Source organism: Lytechinus pictus, chromosome 1 (genome assembly GCF_037042905.1).
Source record: "Lytechinus pictus isolate F3 Inbred chromosome 1, Lp3.0, whole genome shotgun sequence".
In the NCBI taxonomy this organism is placed as follows: Eukaryota; Metazoa; Echinodermata; class Echinoidea; order Temnopleuroida; family Toxopneustidae; genus Lytechinus; species Lytechinus pictus.
Genome location: NC_087245.1, coordinates 40,445,001 through 40,472,929, shown reverse-complemented (window position 1 = coordinate 40,472,929; position 27,929 = coordinate 40,445,001). Strand labels below are relative to the sequence as shown.

Sequence of the window (27,929 nt, the reverse complement as noted above, 5' to 3'; positions counted from 1 at the left end):
ATATATTAAAAGGCAAATTTTATTGCAAGAATGTTATATAAAGGTGATCTTGTAGATAAGCTAATAAACCTGTCAACTGCCTTCTGAGCCAGATACTCATTCTGCTACAAAGATATATTTTACGAAACACATCTTGGAAAAAGAATTGAAACTACGAAAGTTAATCTTCTACAAGTAATTACGGCTGCCAAGCTACAGCTGGGGTAATAATATCCAAGTCCTTTGGAAGCGCATAGAGACATTATTCATAATCGTGATATGCGCTATACAAGAACTGTTTATTATTATTATTATTATTATTACAATATGTTCATGCTGTAAATTTGAATAATGGAGTAGACTTTCTAAAAGTGATTGCTATTAAAATGCTGTTTATAATGAATCAAAGAATACAACATTCAAGTGTGTTTGCTTTAAAGTGATATAACCATCAAAATGATAAAAATCTGACTCAATTTTCGAACAGTCACGTGCACTTCACGCAGATAAGCATGCATAGGACTACACCCAAATTGGTGGTCCGACAATTCCAGATGTTTTTTATATATATATATGTATATTTTGAAGTGCAATCAATGCTTTGCAATGCATATTTTCTCCTAAATATCATGGAAAGAATTTGATAGCTCAATGACTGTTTCAATATTTCCCACAACTATAACATATCTGCAACTTTGTCCTATGAAAACTCCTTTGTGCCAAATCCTAAGAGGACCACACTGTCGTACCTGATCTTTCCTTGTGGATTTCTTTGCAGACCTCTGGACCGGTGAGCTCCCAAAGAAATCTATCACCGAGGTGGGTTTCTTCTTCTCTGGGGTCGGCTGAGGCAGCTTGGCCGGTCCCTTACTGGTCTTGGAATCGGCTGACTTCACAGGGGTCTTTGACTTTTTGGATTGGGGTGGTTCGTCGTCTGAGTCTATGAATGTTCAATGTAAAAGTGAAACTAACATAACAGGTAAAGAATATTTTGGAAAAATTGTGTAGATTATGATGAATAGGAGGGTTGCCTTCTGAACCTGTTCACAAGGGTTTCTAGAGAAAAAGCATTTATGAATTGCACACTTTTTGTACACTTTATAACCTCACTTCAAGAAAATTTGAAACTAGGAACAAGTTTCATGATCATGTTCCTGTTTTAAACTTCAAGGTAATACTAATAAAAATATTTGAAATTTATATAGCGCATAATAGTCAAAAGATTCTCTATGCGCTTTACAAAATATATTTAATTACTAAATTATACATTAAACCTGATCTGAATTACATGTATACAATAAACCTAAACCTTAATCCTAAAATACTTAATACAAATTATAACAAATAAAATCAATGCATTAAAGTTACATCACTAATGAAATGAAAACTTATAATATTTAACAACATAATATATTGAACATTATATTATTAGGTATTGAATTGATTTGTTGCAATTCAAAACCTTAATTTACATTCATTTCTGAAAATGTCTGAGGCAAGAAAATGAAATGTCAGGGAAAGGATGAATGATCATGCTTCTAAAGCAATTAAGTTCTTTTGGCATCCAACAAAGCCTCTCACTCATCACTCAGTGTAGATTACCAAATGATCAAGCCCAACATGCTTGGGATTTTAATTTAATTTTTCCTTGTCCCACTCATTGATTTTTTTTTTTATAGCACTACTAGATCTTGATACCTAAAATGCTGAAAATTTTAAGTCAACAGGTTCAAAATGGAGGAAAAAATATGGATGCCCTGACAAGTTTTCTCTTTATTTTATTCAATTTTCTCTTCTTAAAATACTTTATCTCTGCAAACTTCAAAATAAATCCCTGACTTTGCTTTCTTTAAACCTCGCTTCATACAGTGCAGTGTATAACAAAGAATACCTCATCCGTAAACAGCATGGTAACCTTTCTGCTCATTTTAATAAATGTTAGATTTTTATTTTATCATTCCCCGTCTATACTAATTTTCCACTATTACTATGTATATAATTCTCTTAATTTGTAAATTTTGGAGGCCATTATGTGGTTACATTTTAACCTGAACTCTTGAATGTTTTAATTCACCTTGCTAGTAACTCTGATACAAGTCTTGCAAATATGACAAAAGAAGAGAAGATGGGAGCAGAGTACTAGACATGAATATAATTTTGTATTTATTTCATGTACTCATTGAAGGGAAAAATTTTCTCAGAATTCAAGACAGTTTCTCATCCTTGTGTTTAGTATTTATGAAAGACACACAGGATGTGAATCATTCATTTAAGTACATTAACACCTTCACTTTACCAGAGTCATAAATGATGTTGGATTTCTTCATTGATTTGGCCGAGTGGCGTTGCTTCTTCTCACTTTGCACGAAGTCTCCGTCATCGTCATTGTGCTTTCTCTTACCCTTGCCATTGCTCTGCTTAGCTGAACTGGATGCAGACTTACCCCTTCCTGGGCTGCCGAAGAAGGATCGAATGTCCTGGAATATGATTTATAAATTTATTGTTAGATCAAGTCTGTCTTTATCATTGTCAGTGCATGCACATGACTGCATGCCACTAGCAGGTTGGCCACTAGTAAAATGTACTACATGGGAGCAATCCCTCACCCCCCCACCTCCCATCCCCCCCCCCCCCTCTTCATTTGAATCCATCCATTAGTTTATAGTCATGACTGCACGGAAACATGTATCATTACCAAACTGTCAAACATTCATTTTCATGATTTAAGCCTTTTGGCATGCATTTCGACCAATCCTTTCCTTCATTAAAAAATACTGCATATCAACTGGGAAAATAAAATGCAATTAATTTTGCAATTTTGAAGTCTTGTTTCCACTGTCAAGTGTATTTTCACTATCTCCAACTCAGACCCTAAAGTTACATTTTGAAATAGTCAAATAGTTCTAAACAAGTCAAGATTCTAGATTTTACAACTCTAACTAACGTTAGTTGGATCTTTTTTTTTTTCACAGAGGGGGTTTGAAAAAGTCACAAGTGAAAGTCTGTACTAAATAAATACCTGGCCAACCATCTTGAGGGGGGGGGGTGGGGGTGATGGGGCCAGTCAAATATATTGCTGTACACATGCGTGACCAAATTATTTCCAAACATGGGCCTAAACAAGATTTTCTCTGTGTGCAAAATAACCCCTGAACAAGTTTTTCACAGGCTTCATTTACACATTTTGGCCCCATGCAGGGAAAAAGCTTGGGAAAAAATATACCCTAAAGTTCTAAACACGTTTGGCTACTCTTAAAAAAAAAGCCTTGCCTTTGGAAAGAAAAAATTACCCTAATACATTTGACCCCGGGATTGAACATAATTGACCATCCATGATTGACCAGTCTTTCTGAACCACCTTTAAAAAAAAATCATTGTTTTTTATACCCTTAACAAGTGCACATGCGACCAGACATATAGACTTTAGTTTAAAAACATGTTTTTTGGGTCACGCATGTCATGACATGTGTAAGTTAGATCTTGATCTAACTAAGACAGTAAGAACAGATCGAGATCGACTCGGGTGTACCGTGTTGCAAGAAACTTGCGATCAATTGCGATCTATATATGGTCCCTAAATCACTCAAATGTCTTGCAGTAAATTGCAAATTAGTGATTGCTAATCTGCTCCTTGAAACAAGAAGTTAAATCTGATTTGCTATAACTGACGTTGATCTAAAAAGTATGTTGTAAAATTGCAACAAAATATTTGCAATTGATCGCAAATATTTTCTTGCAACAAAAATTTCTAACTCAACAAGTTAGACTCTACTCTAGCTAGCTAGATCTAGATCCCTGGGCCAACCATATCCTCCCTCATTCACTCGTTAGGTTTCTTCTAGTTTTCCACATTCATCCATCACTTCTTTGCATCAGATGACACTGAAACTAGCCTGAAAAACCTAACGTTAGTCCAATTCCCATCTCAATTCGTCATCACGACGGGACCATCAGGCATCACGACGAGTCATCATGGTCAGGACACAATTTCGAATTTTTTATTTAATTCCGTTTCAACTTCAAATTGAAAGGGCATTTTTTCAACGAAAGGATTTGAAATCACTGAATGTCTAAAAGTAACCATAGGCCTACGTCAAAGCATTAAAATGTGCATGCAATTCAGAATATTTACCATCGACATGATTAATCAGCTGTTTGACATAAGCCGTCATTCAATTCAATTCAGCTCAGCTCAGTCGAACTACTAACCCATGTTGTTGTCATTCGCGCTCGCGCGCTGAAGTTGCGTTCGCTGTTCCCCGTCGATTCGTAAAGATTACGAATAAAAACTTGAAATGAATGGGGGGCCAGCCCATCATGATCACCTGATCGCACTATAAATCACGTGATATGCCAGAGATTGATCGGAGGGGGAAGGGGAGTGGCCAAGCGCAGCATGGAGGGGATGGAGGGAAAGGAAACTCGGAAAACTTTTCGAAAAGGGCATCTCTCCGATTTTTGTTATTTTTATAGTTGTCTACCATTACGAGATGAAAGTGTTGGGGATCAGTGATGAAGAATGCGTTTCCTTATTTTGAGGGGGGAGATAGAGGGGGTTGCTCATTTTTGTAACTTTCACTTAAAACGCGACGAGTTCTTCAATTGGCTTTATGGGGTTTTTTTCATTCCTGCGGGACTTTCAGTGCCTTATGACCCTGCTTACGATAGCCGTTATCACTAGGGAGGACCCCCTTTCTAGTGCTTTCAACAAATACATGGCCTGGTGACTCACGACTTGGATCCTAAGTCTCCTAATTTTCTAACTTCAACACCAATAGCCCAGCTCTGATGTATTTTGACAATCAATATAAACAAAACAAGTATAGATGATAGTATAATTAATTGATAATGATGATGATGTTGATGATGATAATAATAATAATAATAGTAATGATAATGATAATAATTAATAATTAATAATAATGATAATAACCACAATCACAGCAGAGGGCAGGGGCGACTGCCCCTATGAATTTTCAAGCTTTGAATACAAAGAAAAAAATAGGAGAGAATTAAGCAAAAATAATGACGAAAAGACGGAAGGGGAGGAAAAAAAGAAAGAAGAGACTTTTTGGTCGTTTGTAATTGTTATTAATATGACCTAATATTCAATTGAAGAAAAAATACATCACCATCAGCTCGCCCCACCCGTCAAATACCCTGGCGCCGCTCCTGATCCAAATTAAGGATCATGTCTTGGAAGAGCGTTTAAATTCTGACAGTTACCCCGACCCCGCCCCGCCCATCCAGCAATGACCACTTTCTTTTCTTTCACCCTCCCTCTCTCAAGTCTCTCTAAAACTCTCTTCTTCAATCTCTGCATATGCATGCCTCCCCCCCCCCCCCCCCCCCGGCCCCACCATACACTGACGGGCTCCGTGCCATTACATCCCGCATTATACATACGCTGTGCGGACTGACTGGGGTGGGGTGTGTGTCCGTCTGTCAATCCCTAGCTCTCTCTCCCTCTCTCTCCATCTCTCTCTATCTCTGCCTCCATCTCTCTCCCCCTCCATCACTATCTCCCACTTTCTAATATACCATACCCACTGATCCGTATAGGCGTGCACCTCCAAACATGAACTTCGATCTTCATTATTAGCCATCCGCTGCCCCTCGCTCCGCCAGCCTGAGAAAGTGACAGGCTCAACTTTAATACTGACCTCATTACAGGGCACCCCAGGTAAAATCACGTATTTGGGAACTATCATCCTTTTGTCATTCAATAAATCTCAAATCAGGGAGCAATCGTCCGGTCCACACTTGAGCTCATCAATGCTCATTCTCTGAAAATCATCAACAATCACAATTTCTTCCAACCAACTGTCTTGGACACGTCTATAGTTCGTGAAACCAGGGCAGGTAGTAGCAAGCGATCACCGCCCAACCGAACCATTCACAGCTGGGATTCTCAATTTTGTGTCTCTTTTTTTTCCCGCGGTCTGTCATCTGATTCATAGCAACAACAGACAAAACAGACAGGATGTCTACAGAAAAGTAAGTATAAATCAGTGTATTCAATTATATTTACATAAGCTCTTACGCCTTTAATTTCCATTATGTTACTTTGTCATCTAACTGTAAAAGGATTTGAGTTTTTCATTGCGAGATGAACTATTGCCTATTTTTTTTCCCCTTCATAACAATGTCTGCATTTGAGATACCATGACACTATACTTTGAATAAATACAGATCGGTTGTGAGTTGTGACCAAAATTTAATTAGATTCAAATTCTGGAGAATTGCGATAGCAGTAACACAACGTCATCATTATAAGCATCAGCAGGAGTATAAAAAACAACAGATCCTGAAAGAAAAAAATACATTGACCCCGCACATGATTAATCAGTCAATCAATCTAAATCCTTATTTCAGGTTGGTCACTGTCTACCGACTACCGCCGATGTGGATTTATTTAAAATCCCTGTAAATTTAGAGTGGACATTAGTGACATCTGGGCCCCGTTGTACAAAGAGTTACGATTGATCCGATCAATCGTAACTCTATGGAAATCCATCAGTGTCATAATTTTTTCTACAGGAAATTTGCAAATGTCCTTTGTAATCAAAGGAGAACACCCCGAATTGTCAAGAAATCAATGAATTTATGGATTTGCATTCATATCTAGAATTTTTTTTGAACAAACATGCATTTCATATGTTGACTTTGCTGGCTTTCCATAGTTGTGATTGATCGGATCAATCGTAACTCTTTGTACAACGGGGCCCAGTTCTCGTCGTGATGATTTCTTGTATTGTGCCTAATGTGATCACCTGCTTTCGGAATTATACCAAATTCATCTGTCCACTTTGTGCATGTCATATTACTTGAGGTATAATCTCTCAATTTGCCATCCTTTATGGTACTGATCATAGCAAGCGAAATAAAATAATACATGCAGGACTGACTATTTAGCTTGTCCGTCGCAATATTTCATATTCAAGCCCGCAGCTCTTATCCAAGAATTTCTTTAAAGGGCACGTCAGAAAGCAAAAAAAAAAAAAGAGAAGTATTTAGGGTCATGTGCGGGGTCAATGTATTTTTTTCTTTCAGGATGTTTTTTTTTTAATACTGCTGCTGATGCTTATAATGATGACGTTGTGTTACTGCTATCGCAACCTTGATACTACTGACCGAGTAGGGATAGTGCAGCACACCCCCCCCCCCCCCCCCAATAAAAAAAAATTAAAAAAATAATGATAAACTAATAAAAGAAATAAGTGAATACATGCATGATTGAATTTGAATTTATTGGTTTATTTGATCTCTAAACCCATTTTCAATATACAAATGCAGAAATACCAATCAATAATAGACAAAAAATAATGAGCTTACAGTTGCAAATGGGTATATATTGATGAAATAAATGAATTAATTGTTTGCTTACTTAAAAAAATAACGATAATTATTATTATTGAAGCCCACATATTTATTGTCATCATCAATATTATTCGCATTTACCCGCTTAATAAAACTAAAATTTCCCATTATCCGTGCAGCCAAAGGGTGGCAGGCCTATATATAGATCCCCTAAAAGGTGTTTTATCAATTTTGCAATTGTTTAAATTATTTTCTCATTCTTAAAAAATGCTTGATAATAAAGCAAACTTAAATATCTTTATCTTATACTTACCTTCATGCAATACCTTATATCTGATTCTACTTTAGACAATAAAAACAAAATTGTACTGATATAAAACCACCCCTATATCATCCCCCTCTCTCTCTCTCTCTCTTTCTCTTCCTCCTTCTATATCTCCCTCCACCTCCATCTTCTTCTATCCCTTTATTCTTCATCTACCCATCTGTCACGTCGTTCCCCCTCGTTGAATCCATGCAGTCGGTCATTAACTTTTCCTATTTTGATTCCCAATTTGACGACAATAAAAACACAAATCGAAATTCAATTACGTTCCCTTATCTGAGATCACTAATAAGAAAAAAAAACTCAGTAATCCACTCGGCAATAAAAATGAAATGATTTCGATATCATCTAGCAATTTAGGCGTTTAATATCTTCATTCACCGGCGGAATCGCTGTATATCCAAGGAGATATCACTCTCCTTGGTATATCAGTCAACCTTTTTGTTTTATGTTTTGTTGCTCCATTGTCGTTTGTAGAATGGCGCCGACGAAATTTCCTGACGATTTTGTAATTATGGAGAAAGAAGAATAAAATAGATTTACAATCTTAATGTGTTCAGGTTTGGTCAGAATGCCGGCGTTTTAAAACTCCTGTCTTTAAATATTAGGCCTGTGATGTAGGCCTAGTATACGAATTCCCTCGAATTTATATTAGGTAGTAAGAATTATATAAAACTTTAAAAAGTATTTAAGGAATCAGCCTTTAAATACAAATGTAATTCCATTTCCCAGGTGACACACATCTAGATGCAGATGCTGTTGGCTTGATATATTTTTTTTATGGAATTAGGTATCGACTTGTAACAGGGGCTGCGGAACCGGGGGGCTGGGGGGCTTCAGCCCCCCCCCCCCTCTTTTTTTTCCAAAACTGTGTACAAAAACGTAAAAATGACCATATGATTGTGATTTTTAGCATGGTCAGCCCCCCCCCCCCCCACTTTTGGCTCAGCCCCCCACTTTGAAAACCGTTCCGCGGCCCCTGTGTAACAAGATTGACGTGTATCTTTCTTCTTTCTAATTTTTCTCCATTGTATAGAAAATGTAACCGGCATTGGCCATGCTGGAGCTACTTAACCCGTGCAAAAAAAAGTCTTGGAAATGTGATGGCGCGATGGTGCAATGCTTTTTATGTATCTTTTTTTTACATTGGACGGTCTGGCTCAAAATTCAGGGGCGGATCTGAGATTTACTTCGGGGGGGGGGGGGGCTTTCTTTAACACCAATAATTCAATAATTGACTAATAAAATAAATAAATAATCAACACCAACAAAAAAAGTATAGATGCATATTACCATATTTTCTCGTACCATTTTTTGGGGGGACATGCTAACGAAAAAGTCCTAAAAGTGTAATTTGCCCCTCCCCGTCCTCGAATCCGCACCTAAATATTAATTGGCGTCTCTAAATGGTAATGGTCCAGTAGGCATCATGCATTGCCCTCGAGCAGAAGCACTGCGACATATGCTGAGGATGATATGACTGGTGTTTAAATAGAACATATTGCTCTCTAACAGACAGTCACAACACTTGATAATATCTGAATATTAAACGAATTGGTAGCATATCCATGACGTCAGGCACTAATGCCGGGATTGTGGATGCAGATACATGTGTGTGCAGGGGGGGGGGGGTGGAAGAGGAGGAATTCAAAGGCATATAAACTTCCTTGACTTCGGAGGACACCAGAGGTCCCCAAAATTTTTATCAAGTCCAACGTAGAGTTCACCAACATTCTTGCAACTTTAAACAATATTGTCTCATCATCTACGCTATTATAATCATGGCTATATAATTATGTTGAAAAACCAGCCATGTTAACTCCAGCAAAAACAGCGCAGTATGTTATCTAGTATTGGTTTAAAGTTATGGTGTAGGGGATAAAGAAACAATAAAACTTAAAGGAAATAACAATATGATATTGACGATAATCATGATGATTATTAAAAAAAAAAAAAAACCTTTCTATCTCTTATCAACCTCGAGGAAAGAATGGCAAAGTGATGTCGATGGTTTGAGAAGGGCGCATAATAGATGTAATGTTATCATCATGGTTAGTGTCGCCTTCCTATCATCACGTGCAACCAGCCATGTCAGTATGCTAAGCTCCAAACCTTTAATAAGCTTTGGGCGTGGCTTGCGAGATCAAGGTGATGCAGGGCAAAATTGTTCTTGTAGAGAAGAAGAAGAAGATGGTGATGATGATGGTGATGATGATGATGATGATGATGATGATGATGATGGTTGTGGAGATGGTGGTGGTGGTAGTGGTGGTTGTGGTATGGTGGTGGTTATGATGATGGTGGTGGTGGGTTATTTCCAATTCGTCTAATGTCATTTCGTCCAATTGCCAACTCGTCTACTATCATTTGGTCTACCATCAGTTCGTCCACTATCCACGTGGTCTAATTGCCATTTTGTCCTCTCACCATTCTGTCTAATAACCAGTTGGTCCAATAGTCATTTAGTCCATATACCATTTGGTCTAATTGGACGAAGTGTTAATTGTGCAAAATGAAATGTATATTAGACCAACTGGTTATGAGACGAAATGGTCATAGACGAAATGGTGATTAGACGAAGTGATGATTGGACCAAAATACCAAATGGTTGTTAGACGAAAAGTCGATGGACGGAATGGCATTAGACTAAATGAAAGTAGACCATGTGGTGAGTGGACGAGTTGGCAGTAGACGAATTGGCAATTTACCGTGGTGGTATGGTGGTTGTGGCGGTATGGTGATGGTGATGGTATGACGGTGGTAGTGGTGGTTGTGGTATGATGATGGTGGTGGCGGTGGTTGTGATGGTGGAGTGATGATGGTGATGGTGGTGACGATGATGATGGTGGTGGTCAGTAGTAACGCAAAGATGATACCGACGACGACGATGACGACACCTATCTCACATCGTATAGAATATGATACAATGTAATCATTTTTCATGACAGGAAGGACGGATACGAACTCGCTGAACGAGGAGAGGAAAATGATGGAGGAAAGAAAGAGAGTAGTGCCAAAGAACAAGCGGCGGAGCAGGAGCCAAAGGTGATAACCAAAGGAGAGGGTGGCATGTCCCCCAAACAGGCGAAGCGTGCCAAGTACGGTGTCCTACTCGTTCTCGGTTTGATCCTCCTCATCGTTCTCATCATCGTACTAACTGTTTTAGGTAACTATAAGACGTGTAGTATAAATTGTGCAGATGATGTTCGAAGAGTGAGTTCGGGGCTGAGGGGGTTCATTGCACAAAGGATTGCGATTAAACGAAATTTTCGAAACACAAACGCAAGTGTATTTTCAACTAATCAGAAACTTTAATTAGGGGGGGGTGACATGCTTTTGTTTCCTTTTGTTTTGCTTTTGTTTTTGTTTGTTTTCCAGATGCTAAATTAACGCAACTCTTTCTGCGACGGGCTTAGTGAACTGGCAAACTTAGACAAAGTGGGAGGGTTCGGGTACCAACCCAAGGGGGCGTTCGGGGGCAGGAAGATGGCTGCCCACACCTTTATTTTTTGATTTAGTAGGAAAAAGAGAAAAGAAAGGAAAATTAAATAATAAAAAAAAAGAGTAGAGGTATGGGCCCTATTCACCACTATGCAATAACCCCTTAGTCACTTGGGAAAAAGGATAATGTCACGTCTTAGGTCATCATGGCTTTTCTTTGTGTGGGAAAAAGCTGAATTTGACGACTGAAGGTTCCGTAAAGCTGCTTCATTTTTTTCTTGTTTCGATATACATATTATATTCTTCTTCTTTTTTTTTTACCAAACGTATGAGAACGAAATCCGTTATGTAAGTCTGAAGATTTTTACTGAATCACTTGACAAGGCAAAGACGATTTGAAACAGGAAGTCTAATACTTGTGAGAGCAGGGGCCTGGAGTAATTTTTGAAGAGGGGGTGCTGGTTTGGAAAAAACAACCAAAAAAAGAAACTAAGCTTTTCTTTCCAAAATGAAGATGATTTGGTCACCTATAATGGTGAAAAACATACGCATGCTCAACTCCATAAAAAAAATCTTGGGTGGTGCTTTAGCACCCCCGTTTTCCAGAGCCATGGGGGAGAGATGTCACTTTTTGTTTATTTAACTACTCTATTAGCTGGATTGAAATCGAATTTATATGATCTTGAATTACTAAGTTTGAATATACCTACCTTGATTTGTTTCAAGAAGTGCCTCCCTATTTAAAGGCTTTCTGTGTATTATCTTCCGAATCTTATTTGCCTATAGTTTCAGTGTGGGATAATTGGTTTGACGATTACCTTCATTTGACTAATTATTTGACTTCTTTTTCTTTCTTTTTACCCTTTCCTCTTTCCTTTTATCTTTTTTTTCCTTAGTCGTGAAAACTTTTGGGCGGATGGGGGCAAGCGCCCCCGAGGCCCCCATCTGTACGTATATGAAATTAAAGCGTTTAGAATCCTATACTATATCTGAAAACACAAATTAAATTGCATATTTTTTATGCAATTTCATGTTAGAACAATGTTTCGATCAACCAACCAACTTACTTTCCTCGAAGTTAAATTCTTGGCCGGAATGATAACATTCTCATACCTGGATGAAGTCATTGCAAATTTTTTTTTGGATTTGGTTACTTCTGGACCGTTATAAGGGTCCTCAACGTTCGAAGACTACCCTACCGGAAATAACAATAATAATAATAATATACAGTTCTTGTATAGCGCATATCACAATTATAAATAATGTCTCTATTCGCTTCCAAAGGACTCGGATATTATTACCCCAGCTGTAGCTTGGCAGCCGTAATTACTAAGATTACAGCGCACACGCATTTCAAGGAATCAATTCCTGCCAGGTACCCATTCACCTCACCTGGGTTGAGTGCAGCACAGTGTGGATAATGTGGATTTCTTGCCGAAGGAAATTACGCCATGGCTGGGATTCGAACCCACGACCCTCTGTTTCAAAGTCCGAAGACTAATCCACTGGGCCACAACGCTCCACCCTGTAACAGTGTTACAAAGTGTGATCGCAGTGTGTTCACATGTTCGACCATGTGAAAATATTATTCACACTGTTAAAATGTTCAAAATAAACAGTGTGGAGACATGTTCACACATAGACAGTGTGTACTGTTCACAGCGTGATCACAATCATGGTCGACTAAGTGAATATGTGATTTACACTGTTGAAAGCTCAAGTTGAACAGTCATGGCAGTGTGAAGGTGATTTCAAATGGTGTCACACACTGTGAACACACTGCGGCACACACTGTGGAACACTGTTTTTTTTTTTTTACTAGGGTACATATGCTTACATTATGCTTTGTGAGGACTTCGCTCTTAAAAAATCCCATTCATCAATGAAAGTTTGATGTGTTTGCCAAGACGGTGCAGATAATGGATAGTCCATCAGGGACTTCTTTGAATTCTAAGGCCAAATCAAGATTAGGCTCAAATATACTTCATCACTTGATAGACACACACTACCATATACTATCTTATAGTCTACCCATGGAGCTACTAGCTCCATGGTCTACTCACTACAGTTCGATAATACTGAAGGCTATTGTAAAGTATACGGAAATGCGATTGAGAACTGACACCAAGGCTAAGGGATGTCAAACCAGTCGCTTCACGGTCAAGTACATTATAGTACACGATTCTCTCCGCCTGCTGTCAAACACTAGTATAAAATGGTTCTAACATCTGTCCAAAATAGAGCGGAATAAATGGATTGGAAGAAGAAGAGAGAGAAGAAAGAGAGAGACGAAGAAGGGAGGGAGAGAGATAGAGATATAGAATGACGAAGAAGGGAGAGAGAGAGAGAGACAGAATCCGTAATTTGTTTCTAATGAGATCATACTTCTGTTAAGTGCACGAGTACCATATATCCACATCAGTATTTTCATTTTTAATAACACATATAGATGGGATATATTTTAAAATTGATGCTAGATGTAATCATGGTATTGGAGTAGGCTAGTGGGGGTTGTGGTGAAAAGAAGTTTTGAATACATTTGATGTGAGAGGACTTTGTCGCCCCCCTGGGGTAGTCGCCCCTCCCTTGAGTCCCTTCCACAATATCCCTCTTTCGCTCCCTTCGGTCATTCCAGGGTCCAGGGATGTATATAGCTTATCAGTTTCTGTCACAAAATGAATAAGACATTAACGATTTTTTTTTCTTCTTCAGAAACTGACAGAACAACATCCACTTAGCATAATGTTATACAATCAAAGCCTTCCTGCGAATCACAAATTCGACATTTCTTTCTTTCAATTCCACTGTTGTCGACCAAACCGGAATCGCAATCGAGGCAAGGAAATGAGAGAGCTGGAAGAGTTCGATTTCGGACATCCTCGTCTGCAATGAGTCCGGCTACGGTGCCGTGGTTCAGTGCATTGCACGGCAGGTGCAGCATTGTTTTGGCGGGAAAAAACACCGCTGGATAGAGCGATCGATAACCAAAGAGATGGGCGCGTATAAAATTTATTCATCTGACTTCGTATATTCTTTGCGCGTTCCATCACAATCATGATCACGAACATTGATACTCTTTATTCTAACTCAACGTACTATTACGGCAGATTTTGAATATATTTTTTGTTCTAATCACATTACTTATAAGTCACATACTGTCTAACTTTCAACAATACCTTTTATTCATTTAGCTTTAATAATATGAACATATTTTAAGAGAAGCTGAGCTATATCTATTCTTATTAGCGTGGTAGTACATCTTTTTCTCAAATAGGCCTTTGAGTAAATAATAATTTGAAAGTTTTCGTTATCTCTATTTTTTTAAACAGTCCAAAGTTTTCATTCCTGTTAGATTCATAGATATCAGTTATTCCATTTCAAATTGAGTTTGATAATCAAAGATAAATCAAATGAGAATAACATTGAAAATCCACAAATATCGATACAAAACCTGTTTTTCAACTTGGCTTTCTCTCTTTATTTGTTTGTTTATTCATTTACTCATTTCATTATTTCATTATTTATTTATTCATTTATTTACTTATATACTGTATATTTATATATTTATTTATTTATTTATTTATTCATGCTATTCATTCATTCATTCACCCATCATTTCATCTATATATCTATTCTGAATCAGCATCTAATTCTAATTTCGCTTTATTAATTGTACATTATGTAATGCCACATTATTTTATACTGTCAGTTCAACGAATGCAATTTGTAGTGGTGACTTTATTGTCTGTAAAAGCCAATGGAGAAAACACGTCTACGTGTACAGTATGATAAATAATAATGATGTTTTATTTACCCAGGTGGCCACTCGCAGCTATCATGAACTGTTCTCCCAGCAGGCAAGTCCACCACAACAAAACGTTGATTTGAATGAAAAGAGAAAAATCCAACAAGCATAACACTAAAAATTTCATCAAAATTGGATGTAAAAAAAGAAAGTTATAAAATTTTAAAGTTTTATTAATTTCACAAAACAGTTATATGCATGGTGGGTATGCAACTGAGGAGACTGATGACGTCATCCACTCACTATTTCTTTTGTATTTTATTATATGAAATAGGGAATATTCGATTTTCTCCTCATTGTCAAGTGAAACAACGATTAATTCCTCCCTGAACATGTGGAATGAGTATTGTTTAATACTATATGATTCAGTCAGGTTGGTCCTTATTGTCAAATCTATAAAAAAATAAATATTGTATAATTCAAACATTAAAAAAAAAAAAAAGAAATAGTGAGTGGGGGACATCATCGACTGTCCCATTTGAGTTGTGCATATCATTGTTTTATGAAAAATATGCAAAACTTTAAAATGTTATAACTTTGTTATTTTACATCCGATTTTGATGAAATTTTCGGCGTTTTGCTAGTTTGATTTTTCTCTATTTATTCAAATCAAAATTTTTCTGGGGTGGACTTGATCTTTAAATAATATTCACCCTTTTGATACAACGAGCGCCTGAGTATGACCTGTCCGTAGATCGAACCATAGACCTATAAATCGAACCCATACCACGACCTCCCGTTCATGAGGCGGACGCTCTATACAATGAGCCACATGTCCGGTATCATGAACTATAAAGGAATAAGATTTTGAGAATAAAACGGGGGTGATTACTATAGATTATTTACAAGAGCATTTAAACTATTAACGAATCAATGGTGCTATGGTGGTTGGCAGATTAATGAAAGCTATCATTTCTTCTTTCTTTTTAAATCTCTGCAGCTAAACGAAGAGGCCATATGCAAGATGAAGACGGTATGTCTAATTTTGAATATTTGTATTTAATTTAGATTATTTATTGTTGTGTTTGAGGGGTTATTTTACTTACTTTTTAACGAAAACTTCAGATCAAACATTGATTAACTTGAACATACTTCCATAACATTGTGATTAAGTCATATTCATTGCCATGGTCTAAAAGTGAAACTTATGTTTGAAATAGTTTACGAATAACAACATTTATTGACATATTTTTGAAAGGCAATTATGGTGTTATGCGAATTTCCAAACAGTTTTATACTCTTTATTTGTAAACTACTGTGATGAATGAACGATAGGGATTATAATTTTCTTGTAAATCTTCTCTTCTTTTTTTTTCTTCAGATGAGGAAGAAACGACAACAGTTCGAACAGTCACAAGAAAACATCCTCCTCACAGTTTGTATTTATTTTTATTTTTTTTATCATGCGTATTCATCATTAATGTCAATGTTCTATCAAGTTTTCTTCTCACAACTTTGACTTATTAAAAAAAATCCACTGAAACTAAATAATACTAAACGGTATTAAAGTATGTGTATCTTTGACTAGACGACGCTCTTTTATTTTTCAAGTCAAGTCAAGGAATTTGAAAGGAAATCGTTTATAATATTTAAGCAAACTTTCTTAAAACATTGACAACATTGGTAAGTATAAGTAATATATGTGATATAAGCTACTTTTATCTATGAGGCCACATGACTAAAATGTGGCCTGATAATCTAGTCAAAATCTTACCAGATTATTTAAGAGTTTATGTTTATTATCTTTGTCTGATATGATTTATCAATAAGAAGGTGATTCATTAAAATAAATTTGTAAGAACTAATGTAAACATAAACAACTTTTAATCGTGTTCATATAGATATTACTGTGCTCGAAGGGGACACAACCACAGATTTATTTTCATTGAACTACCCTGGGAAGTATCCTGAAAACACCACGTTTACTTGGTACGTTTCCGCCCCGGATGGCTACAACATCTTGATTCACTTTAAAAGTAAGTCGGCTGTTAAACATGGGAAATAGGCCTATATATAAAGTAAAACAGTTATTGATTATTTTGACATACGTGTGTAAAAAGTACGGTCAAAGGTCACCCTGACAGAGCGATCGGTTCTTCTACTGCATGGAAAGAACAGTGTCACAATTAAAGTGAGATCGCAGTGTGTTCACATAGTGGACTATGTGAAAATATTATGCTTAAATCCAACAGTGTGAAGATATTTTCACACAGACTGTGGACACCTCGGCAGTGAGACTGTTCACAGCGTGTTCACACGGTCGACAATATGAATATGTGATTCACACTAGCTGAAATACTCAACTTTAACAGTAATAAGGAGGTTTCACTTTGTGTCCCACCATGTGAACACACTGTAGGAAACTGTGCTCTTTCCTGTAGGGTTTGTCACCATGGCCTACAGAAGAGGGGTACTTGGGGGCGGCCAAGATTAAAAAAAAAAAAAAAGAGGGGGGAGGGAGAAAGAAAAGATTAAGAAAGAAAGACTGATTATATTATTTCTTGAATATTATGTCAAAACCTATCATAAAATGAAATTTCATGTGAAAAAGCAAAGCCAAAAAAGAAATAAAATGAAATTATTGCTCGCTTTGTTCGCTCGTGATGTTTTTAAATGAATTTTAGTACAAACGCTATGATATGCCTTTAAAACATGTTTGGCTCATTACGCCACTAATACTATTTTTACAGGCGTTCCTGGTGTAGAGTGTGGGGGCACCCGCCCCCTTGTTTTTACGAATATTCCCAAATTCTCTTTTACACGAGAACACCTGAAATGTTTCATGAAAGTATTCAGCTCAGACACATCAGTGGAATCCTTGATTTTGATTGGCTGAGAAGCACTGGTCTCTGACTGTTACTATGGTAACTGTTCCTACATTAACTGTCGGAGAATTGCCAGTGTTGACAACTTCATAAAATTTATCTTTAGATGATATAATCAAATTTTTACCAGTATTTTCTTTCATAAACGAAAAATACATAGTTAAGAGAGTATGATGAGGTCGGCCCTTTACAATAGTCCGGGTTATCTATATGCACTGCAGACAAGAGAGGGAAGGAATGTTTTTCTAAATGCTCACTGAAAAATTAAATAAACGTTATCTTTTCCACAAATAGAGGAATAAATGAGGCAGAAAAGCAATGATTTTTGTTTAAAGCAAAGATGGAAAAGGACGCTCCCGAAAAGAAAACGTATCCATTCAAAAGAAACCCTGATGTTATTTCGATGACCAGGCTGTGTTTTCCTACTTTTGAAGTTCATTTTCTTAATTTTTTTTCCATATACAGACTTGAGTTTAGAAGACGAATACGACTATTTGTACATCGGTTCCGGTCAGGTCCAGCTATATCCGGGTACAATGTTTCAGACATTAACCGGGTTTGAAAATCCGGTGGACATCTTCTTTCCAGGCAACGAGCTTTACATCCATCTCAATTCGGATCCTTACGAATCTCATTACGGATTCTGGATGCAGTTGACAACATTCAAAGGAAGCGGTTAGTAAACAATTCGGATATAAGATCAAATATATGCTTTTTAATAATTATTTTTACGAGATGTATATAATATATATACCGTTCATCTCAAATTGATGGAAATTATCATAGAATCCCTACGATTCTTTAATACGATTATGTACTGGTCAAACTTTTGTTGTACAACCCCAAGTTCTTGAGATATTTACTTTGTCTGTATTTCATTGTTTGGCCCGGAGTTTTCAAAGAAAATTATAACATAATACATGTATAAGGCGAATGAACTTGTAGCTACTAATTTCTTCAGTTAAGAATTCTTGTTTGGTATCACAAATGTCTATCATACCCGCAATAGTATTTTAACTTTGAAGACAAATATAAGTATATTTCCTTTAAAAATAAGACCACACATGGATAAAGTGTAACATTGATTTGTTATCAGTTTATTCCTTTCATTCCCTAACTTGAATGAAACATAATGCAATTTCTTCCGGCAGTTCTTAGTCCTTCCTCCATTTTGTCTCGAATATAACACACATTAATTTTTGAGTCGAGGTTTCGCCATATGTTTTTCGGTAGACAGCTGCAGCTGTTCTCTCAATAAGTTGATTTTAAGACGAGCCCAAGCAGACATTATTCACACTTACAAGTTTGTTCTCCGCAAGGGAAGAACATTCGTGTCTTTTATATAGTCATTGGCAAATCAGAAAAATTGGGGGGGGGGAGATGGATGTCAAGGTATCGTCAACAGCATCTGAAAATTTGGGGGGTGACAATTAGCGAAGGAAAGTGTGGGAGGGGCCTTTTTTACCATTGCTAATAGTTTTTAAGCAATGTGTATAAAGCCAGTGCTCGTTAAACATATCTCCTCTCTGTATTTCATTTTTTTTTATTAACGTAAAGGGAGTTTTGCTTCCTCGTTTGTACATACTGTCAAATAAAAGACAAATTTTCCCCTTAAAAAGTTAATTATACAAAGTATGGGGAAACAGTAAGTCAATTACTAACATTCCTAGGTATCTTGAAAACCGTATAGGCTTAAAGCGTCAAAAGTATGCTTAATCTTCGCCAGGGTCCCGTAACACAAAGGTAATTGATTGATTGCTCGCTTGGTTTTCACGATTTTTTCATTTTTTAAACGGTTCCTGATGACCAATTTTTGTTTGATTTTCATGATCGGATATGAAATGATTTTTCTACTGATATACAAAAGGTACAGTATAAACTATTTTCAATTTTCAGACAAAATGACATTTCATTGATAATTTATTATTTGCTATGTTGGAATGCTGCTCACATATGACGACACGAATCAAATAATTAGAATTCTGATAACTTTTTATTTTTCTTTGGATTTATCCCAAAGCTTCAGCAGCATTTTTTATTATTTTTTCTGCTATTTTGACAATAAACTTTTTGTTAGGGTGAACTTCCCCTTTAAGAATAAATAGGCCTATGATTCTTTCTCATTGTCAAATCGAAAGGGCTTTTAAACTAAATTTGCTATGGACTCTTGGGCCCGTATTCTGAAGTCGGGTTTAACCTTGACCAGCGTCTAACTCTGAGCTAAAATTATGGCAAGCCAAAATATGTCAAAATTTTGTTCATATTGTATGTTTCTTATGTTTACTGTGCTCTTTCCTATGAGTCGTTTTCAGAAGACACCTATCTTATTACCCTTCCAAGGCAGTTAGGAATGATTTTAGATTGAATGAGTTGATTCTTTGAACCTCTACTGTTATGAAATTATGTCGCAACTGGCTATCCATAGTTAAACCACAACTTAAAACCTGAGTTTAAGTTAAAACCGACTTCAGAATACGAGCCTACGAGTACAAGTTTGGGTCAATTCTATTCTCTTTACAGATAATTTTACGTGCCCGGTGGGAACATCTATGTGCAAGTATAGTCGAAGCTGTTTTATTGAAGAGGATAGATGTGACGGAGTGCTACGGTGTGCTGATGGAACTGACGAAGTGGGATGCAGTACGTTATTACGGTTCTTTACTTTCATTTGTAATGCATAGGTATCAAATCAATTGGATTCAATTTCATCTGCTGAAATTCATCCACTGAAAAGAACCTTGGACGCCCTTTTGAAAAGCCACGATACCCCTTTTCACTGGCAGTGGATATTTTAATGTCTTTTGAAAAGTGTCCTTGTCCTGAAAATATACGAATGTAAAGCGTTACAGACTGTGAGGCGGATGTATCATTATTATTATTATTATTATTTTGTTCTCTAACAATTTTGTGTTGAGAACAACGCCATTGAAAGCATTACTGGTTTAAGTTTTGTTTATTATTTAAACACTGCTGTTTTGCACCATGTGGGATTAAAGCATAATAGACATACCTTGTGAAAACTTTGGTGTTAAAACTGACACCAGTTGGTGTTGTTAGAGGACCACACCCTGAGGTGTTAAAATTACATCCTAGAGATTGAAAATAACACCAAAGAGTGTAAATGTAACAACCAAAGGTGTTGTAATAACACATATAGGTGTTAGACTAACACTGTCAATTCAACACCGGTGTAAAATAACTGGTGTGGTCCTCTATGTGACACCGGTTAACACCACAGTTTTTGCTGAGTACACTCTAACAATTATATATGTTAAATCAACATTTAAAAAGTTTGGAGGAGTGACAACCTTTTCCAAATGTTATATCCAAACCTGCATAAAACTGAATCCAACATTTTACACTGCAAAAACTCAGGTGTTGAGTTAACACCAGCCCGAAATCTATTATGTCCACACCAGAGAAGTATTGAAACAACACCACTTTGGAATCAAACCGGTGCTTATTTAATACTAATTGGTGTTGTATAAACTCCTATCTGGTGTTAGACCAAAACGAAACTGGTGTTTTTTAACACTTCTCTCGGGTGTGGACATATATAGATTCCGGGCTGGTATTAAATCAACACCAGAGTTTTTGCAGTGGTATAAGTGTTTGTTCGAACCATTCAAAGTCAATGTTGCATTTACAACTGTGGTAAATGCAACATTTAGAAAAGATTGTCACCCCTCCAACCTTTCAAATGTTGAATCAAAATTTAATTTCTTTTGAATGTACTTTACCGGATGGAGCGCATCCGATTGAAATCTTGTTTTTTTTATCACACTTTATTACATGCACTTTGTTTACAGTTGAAAATAATCGTTTTGCTAATATATAGTTGATCATGACTGTCATTCTATAATATTATTGTCATTAAGAATGTCCCGATCCATGGTACGAGCGCTGCGGAGATGGACACTGCCTCGTTAGAACACAGATCTGTAACAGAAAGGTAGCTTGTATGGACGACGAAGTCAATTGCAGTAAGTATTATCCAGCTATAGGGCGTTGGTGTCAGTATAATAAATAGATCTTGTTGTACTTACATTCGTTCCTCATCTAACCCAATCATTAGAAATTCCTTAAATGATAATAATAATATTTATTATTATTATTCTTATTATTATTATAACATTTTGTAAGGTGCATAATATAGCTGTTTCTAACCACTGAATTTTCTGACTGTTGATTATTTACCGGCATTGAAAAAACAAAGTGTAATGATCACCAAAACTCAAATTTAACCATTTAAGTCCCTCATGAAAAACATCTTTCAATAAGTTCGACCACCCTTTTCATAATGATTCGTATTAAACCATATCTCTCAGTTAATTTTCATTGTAAATCATATTGTATTTATCATTTCAGTAATTTATTATTCAAATACTCCGTGTTGAATAGTATTTACGAGGCGCCGATTATGTAGTTGTCTGTTCAGTGGTTCGCGGCTTTGGCGCAGCTGCTTTAAAAAGCTTTTAGTTTAAAAAAAATGTGGCTCGATGTGGCTCAATTCCTTGCTTAAAGTATACATCCGAAGAATCAAAAGTATTTTATAATGACTTTATGTGGTCATCATTGTAAAGGGGAAGTATTACTAATCAGATATATAACTTCACTTTTCAAAATAGTGATCAGAGTTTGCAGAAATCAGCTCTCAAAAATGATTTATTTTCATGCCATATTTCTGCCTTCCACCGGTCCTCTTGCGAGCTCCAGCTGAGTGACGTCACACAATGAGCAGTGAGCAGCTGAGCTGACACACTGTAAAAAAAAAAATCTGAATCGGTAATTAACACTTAATGTATTTAAGTAGAATTTACAATTTGTAATTATTTTTCGTTTTTTTTTAAGTAGTTTTAACTTGTCGTTTAATTTACTTGATTTACTTGATTTATTTGGGTTCAATATACATTAAAGAAAATTCACGTATTGATAGCTTGCTTTGATTGAGTAAATCTAACTCAATTAGGCAAAGATGAGTATTACTTATAAAATCAAGTTGAATGTACTTATATTTTTCAATTAACGCCATATTTAAATAATGCATGAATATTCATTAGAGCAAGTAAATGTTTTTTTTATTAATAATTGTCATATCTATTTGTGTTTGAAATTGTTTTGGATAAGGGTGTGCTAACTATTTTTTTCTTATGTTGAATCAAAGAAAGAGCAACATTAAAAGTCATTTAGCAGAAAATTTCAGATTGCTTTTTAGGTTTTCGATGCTTATAAATTATTATTCTCACTGTTTTATTTGTAAGAATGAAACGATCACATATAAATATCAATGTCAGTACCTGTACATGTACATGTACAGGTAAGTGACAATGCACAAAGTCTAATATTCGGATATATCATGTCTAAGATGAAAATGATGCCACCAAGTGGGACGATGGGGGAGCGGAATCCCGAAAGTCCACTCCCCCATTTGATTTTTTTCAAATATTTTAGTGATTGTTTTACTTAATTGAATTAAGTTATTGTAACTTAATTATTGTAACTTAATTTTGAGTAAAATGGATGCAAAGAAAATAAGTAAATTTTACTTAAAACTGCCATAACTCATAAATACTCGAACAAATTAAGGCAGTTTCTTAACATAATTGAATTAAGTAAATAGGGCGGTATTTTTTTTACAGTGGACAGCAGCCCATTGGAGACGATCTTTCCAATCAGCGTTTTTTGCTCTTAGAATTGTTTATTGCTCTTAATATTGGTCTTGTTATATAGATAAAAGTTTGAATTTACTGAACAGTGAAAAAAAGTGCACATTTAACGTATTTTGGTAACCGATATTTAGCTTAGAATTTATTTTTTTTTTTTTCAAGAAATATATGTGAATAAACAAAGCATATTTTCACGTAGAAATCACACTTGCGTCACATTAATATTATAATCAATATAAAGCATAGACATTCTTCTTTATGACTGAACAAAAATTATGAAATTTCATTAAGTAGCAAAGTCAGGAACCACAAAAAAAACACGGCAATATCCATCGCGAAATGACTGAAATTGCAGTTGAATTGCCGAAGCATTATTAGGCAACAGCGGCGAGCGGACTTTATTTCATATATCTTAAAAATGCCATTCCGGGAGGGCAATGGTCTGTGGCCAAATGCGTTGGCCATTGTTTTGTCATGTGCGAGGACCCTGGTTCGAAACTCGGATTTTTTTTTCTGGGCATTTTTTTTTTATTCCTCCCCCGTCCCTACCCATCTTTTTTTCTCTTTTTATTTTCTTGTGAAATTTTATTCAGACTTGTATTTATCAAATCTTGCTTCTTAATTGCTGCTTTTGATTTTCAAGTTCTTGATTAGATTATTTCTACTCTTATTTGGGATGGGAGGGGTAGAGTTAAAAGTCAAGTCCACATCAACTAAAATTATTTGAATAGAGTAATTTCCCTTGTTGTTTTTACTCAAAACAGTCATATACACAAAACAATGATATGCAAATTAGAGTTGTCACTCACATCACATTCGTTTCTATTTTTTGTGGCATTTTGTTTTTTATTCTTTGCAGATTTGACGATAGGAAACTCTTCATCTGATCACAATAGGTTATATTTACGGAACTGTTAAAATAGTAATTATATAAATTTGAATCAAAGTTCGAATCAAAAATCAAAATTTTTGATTGCGTGGACTTCTCCTTTACTCTTAATGTAGGGAATGCATAGCAAAATTTATCCAGAAACAAAATTGTCTTAGAATATGCAAATCAGTAATTGGACACATGTTCACTTTTCTTTCATCCAGGCCACTTCCTCACATCCACCAGGCTTTCAGTCTTATAACAAAAATGATGAACCATCACACAACAGCACACAACATTCACAGTGCTTCACAATAAATATTTCACTTCTGTTCATACATGCAATAAATATTGTGGAAAACAAATAAAAGGCGTACCCATATTCAAATACCGTTTAAAAGGACAAATATATTATACCTTTCGAGAAAAATCAGCACGTTAAATATCTGATAACAAAACATAATTATGGGGCACTGCAAGAAACTTATGTTCAATTGCAAATCAAGCGTAAGTCTTAAATTCAAATTCAAGCGTAATAAGGTCGAGTTGCAATCGCAATTCAACTACATGTTTAATCAAAGGACTTACCCTTGATTTGGGACGTGTGATTGAGTATAACATTTCTCGCAGAATGCCCTAGTAACATTAAAATTGTTCTTTCGTTTTAAATTGTGTGTTATTATTTTTGACAAGCTGTATTCCTGTCCAAGTCAAATTTATTAGTTCTCTCCAAAACTGTGCTCAAAATTGTTTCCAAGATTGATAAAGAAAATTTTTCTTTTGTATCATTATTAGTCCACAATTTGCAAACCGTAGGTCCTGGAAAGAGTGAAGAAAAAAATGGCTATATCCAAATCATAGTAAAAGGACATGATTGAATCTCCCAGATTGAGGTAGCAAGCAGAGACCAGAAGTCACCAGAGTCAGCAAGTGTGCAGATCTGTGTGTAGAAGAGAGAAAAAAAGAAATAGTTTAAATAATCAAATCAAAGTATGAATTTAATTATCGTGATGATTGATGACGTGCGGTGGCATGTAATTCCCGGTCAACAACAAATGATAGTAGGTTTAGACACCTGAAAAGTTCCACTCAGAACACTGGTGCTCTACCTCAAGTGATGTTTGTGTAGGCCCCACTCCACTTCACTACCGCTACACTACCGTACATGTACGCCACACCTACCCGGGCCGGTGTGTAGCGTAGTGTAGGCTGTAGCAGTAGTGAAGTGGAGACTACACGAACATCACTTGAGGTACGGTGCTCTCTGAGTCTCTGTGTCATTACAAAGATTGCATTTATCTTCATTGTTGAAGGCATTACGCATGCATATATGCAGCAACACTCTAATCAGAAAGAAACACCAGACTCTAATTTTGGCCCACCCAAGGGTTCATTACATGCCGCCGCACACAGAAAATTCAAGCCATAGAAGTCGTGTGTTGTGGACCCAAGAAGTGAGATCCCAGCACGCGCGACCCACTAGTTGGAAATCCACTGCCAAACGCGGTTCGTGGTGCGAGGTTAGTATACTAATACTAACCTCGCAATACGTGTTAGTGATTTTGGCCAGGAATCAGGGTAATCACTGCTGAAAATTTTTCTGGCTTCATGACATCGGCATCATGGTGATATATTTCTGTGTATAATAAAAACTTAAACATTCCTCTGAAACAGCAGATTTTCAGCCATGGTCCATACCAGTGCTCCTAAATAATTTAATCGCCTGCCTGAGTCCCGGCCAGTTTTAGAAATCTGAAGAAAAAAATCTGCTGGATTCCTGGAATTGTGCAAAAACATTATTTCTAAAATAAAGACTTTTTAATTTTAATAGTAGTTATGCCAAAATGCATGATTCTAAACTTATATCAGATCTGTATCTGTCATCTGACGTGAATGCATCGTCAGAACAAGTACAGTTTCCAAAGTTCATGCTTACCTTGACTTTTGACTGGATCAAACAGCGTAACCTGCAACATGCATCGGGAGCAAGTGAATGGGACCGTGCAGCTTGGAGTTTTTCCATAGTTAGTAGAGCAACACAACGAAGACTGTCAAGTGGACAAAATCGATCTTTCCAGTTCACAATTCAATAAAAACCGGGCAAAATAACACAGTTCTGGTTCCCTTATAGTCTGAAGTTGTCGAAAACAGAACTCGGATATCACAATACATGAAGAAAACGGTAAATTCGAAGAAAAATAGAGACCAGGAAGGTGAATCAGCTATCAGTGTACTGCTGGCTTGCACAGAGCTAGAGAGCGGCTGAGCTGAGTGAGTCGATCATCATGTGACGTCATTATTCTCGACTGTATTTGATCGCGTTATGGGGGCGGCTGGGGGGCTGAGAAGGGTCTCTAATAATTTCATTTCTTGCATTTCCACGACATCAATAAGACTTTTTAGTGACATATTTGTGTATAAAAAGACAAGACCTTTCCATTCATATATAATTTGTCTATAATCATCACTTTCGTGAATTTTCTTTGGATGTATACTTTAAGGAAATTACTTCATGGCTAAAGAATATTTATTATTTCGCTTTCCATGTATTCAATCTCTTCGTGACAGCTTTCGTCTGCAACAATGGCAATAAAATCCGTCCGAGTTATGTTTGTGATGGCTTCAACGACTGCATAGATAACAGCGATGAGGAGCAGAATTGTGGTAAGTGGCGAATGTTTGGGAGAAGCAAAAATTTGTGAGATTTGATAAAAAAAACAATATCTTGCAATTTTGAATTCTATAGCAAGATACACTCTCAAATAAGGGGTCATGTCAAATGTTGAAATTACATCTCGAGAAATAAATCATAATTACGCTAAAGTGGCGGGTCAAAGGGGTAAGCGCTCCCCATGGAAGACCCAGCAATGTATAATGGAAAAGACTAAACCTGTGATGTTCATATTCATTTCTTTCCCTTTTCCCCACTTTTTATTCTAGCCAGATTTTCAGGAAGAAAATTTCAACCGATTCTAAAACATCTATTTAATAACTTCGATGCGAGATATAGTCACCCCATCAGTATATTATACTTTATAAATGTGCCAATATATTAAACATACGTTTTTGACGATTGCAATGCGGAGAGGCCTTTTAAAATTACAGTTATCAACATACAATATACTGTATTCCGTCACCGTAACCAGGGTTTTCAATTAGGCGGCAATTCGATACATTTATATCCTTCACTAGAAAATTTGACGAGCAAAAAAAAGTCATCAGTCATAAGTGTTGGGCCTTTTGTCTGAAAGAAATTGATGAGCAAAACAAAAAGTTAAAAAGGATCATCAGTCAAAATTGTTTGGTATTTTGTCCAAGGAACACTGTTTTCCTCCCCTATTTTGCTAGCTTTGGAAAATTTACGGAGTTCGATCTAGCCTCCAAACCCCTCTAGCTACGAGATTGTATTCTGTAATAGGCCTGATGTGTGTGTGAGGGTGTGTTTGTGGGTGGGTTGGTTGTGTGGGAGGGTGTGTGTAGGTGTGTGTGAGGGTGAGTATGCGTGGGGTGGATGGGGATGTGCGTGCCCTTCCCCTCTTCTCCACCATTTCCCTCTGATGACAGAAATGAATTATCATTAATTTCTAACATGTTCATATCTAATGCTGATATCACTGGAAAGTTGATATAGGGGAGGGGCGTAGCGTTATAGGGTACGCTTGATTCTGCCCAATGAAATTCAATTATTTTTTTAAAT

At 36.4% G+C, this 27,929-nt stretch overlaps 2 protein-coding genes across 2 annotated transcripts in view; one reads left to right on the top strand and one right to left on the bottom strand.

Moving 5' to 3' along the window:
* LOC129267173 (replication factor C subunit 1-like) overlaps positions 1-4,280 on the bottom strand; it is a 37,139-nt gene extending 32,859 nt beyond the window's left edge. The window contains exons 1-3 of the mRNA XM_064102953.1: positions 4,112-4,280; positions 2,276-2,456; positions 729-919 (exon numbers count right to left, since the gene is read on the bottom strand). Coding sequence (XP_063959023.1) covers positions 729-919; positions 2,276-2,456; positions 4,112-4,120 — 381 coding nt within the window. The 5' untranslated portion in view covers positions 4,121-4,280. The remainder of the gene's footprint in view (positions 1-728; positions 920-2,275; positions 2,457-4,111) is intronic.
* A 1,331-nt stretch (positions 4,281-5,611) lies between these two features.
* LOC129253669 (suppressor of tumorigenicity 14 protein homolog) overlaps positions 5,612-27,929 on the top strand; it is a 35,281-nt gene continuing 12,963 nt past the window's right edge. The window contains exons 1-10 of the mRNA XM_064102947.1: positions 5,612-5,662; positions 5,940-5,976; positions 10,573-10,790; positions 15,811-15,843; positions 16,192-16,245; positions 16,712-16,846; positions 18,161-18,370; positions 20,216-20,335; positions 21,574-21,678; positions 26,801-26,896. Coding sequence (XP_063959017.1) covers positions 5,963-5,976; positions 10,573-10,790; positions 15,811-15,843; positions 16,192-16,245; positions 16,712-16,846; positions 18,161-18,370; positions 20,216-20,335; positions 21,574-21,678; positions 26,801-26,896 — 985 coding nt within the window. The 5' untranslated portion in view covers positions 5,612-5,662; positions 5,940-5,962. The remainder of the gene's footprint in view (positions 5,663-5,939; positions 5,977-10,572; positions 10,791-15,810; positions 15,844-16,191; positions 16,246-16,711; positions 16,847-18,160; positions 18,371-20,215; positions 20,336-21,573; positions 21,679-26,800; positions 26,897-27,929) is intronic.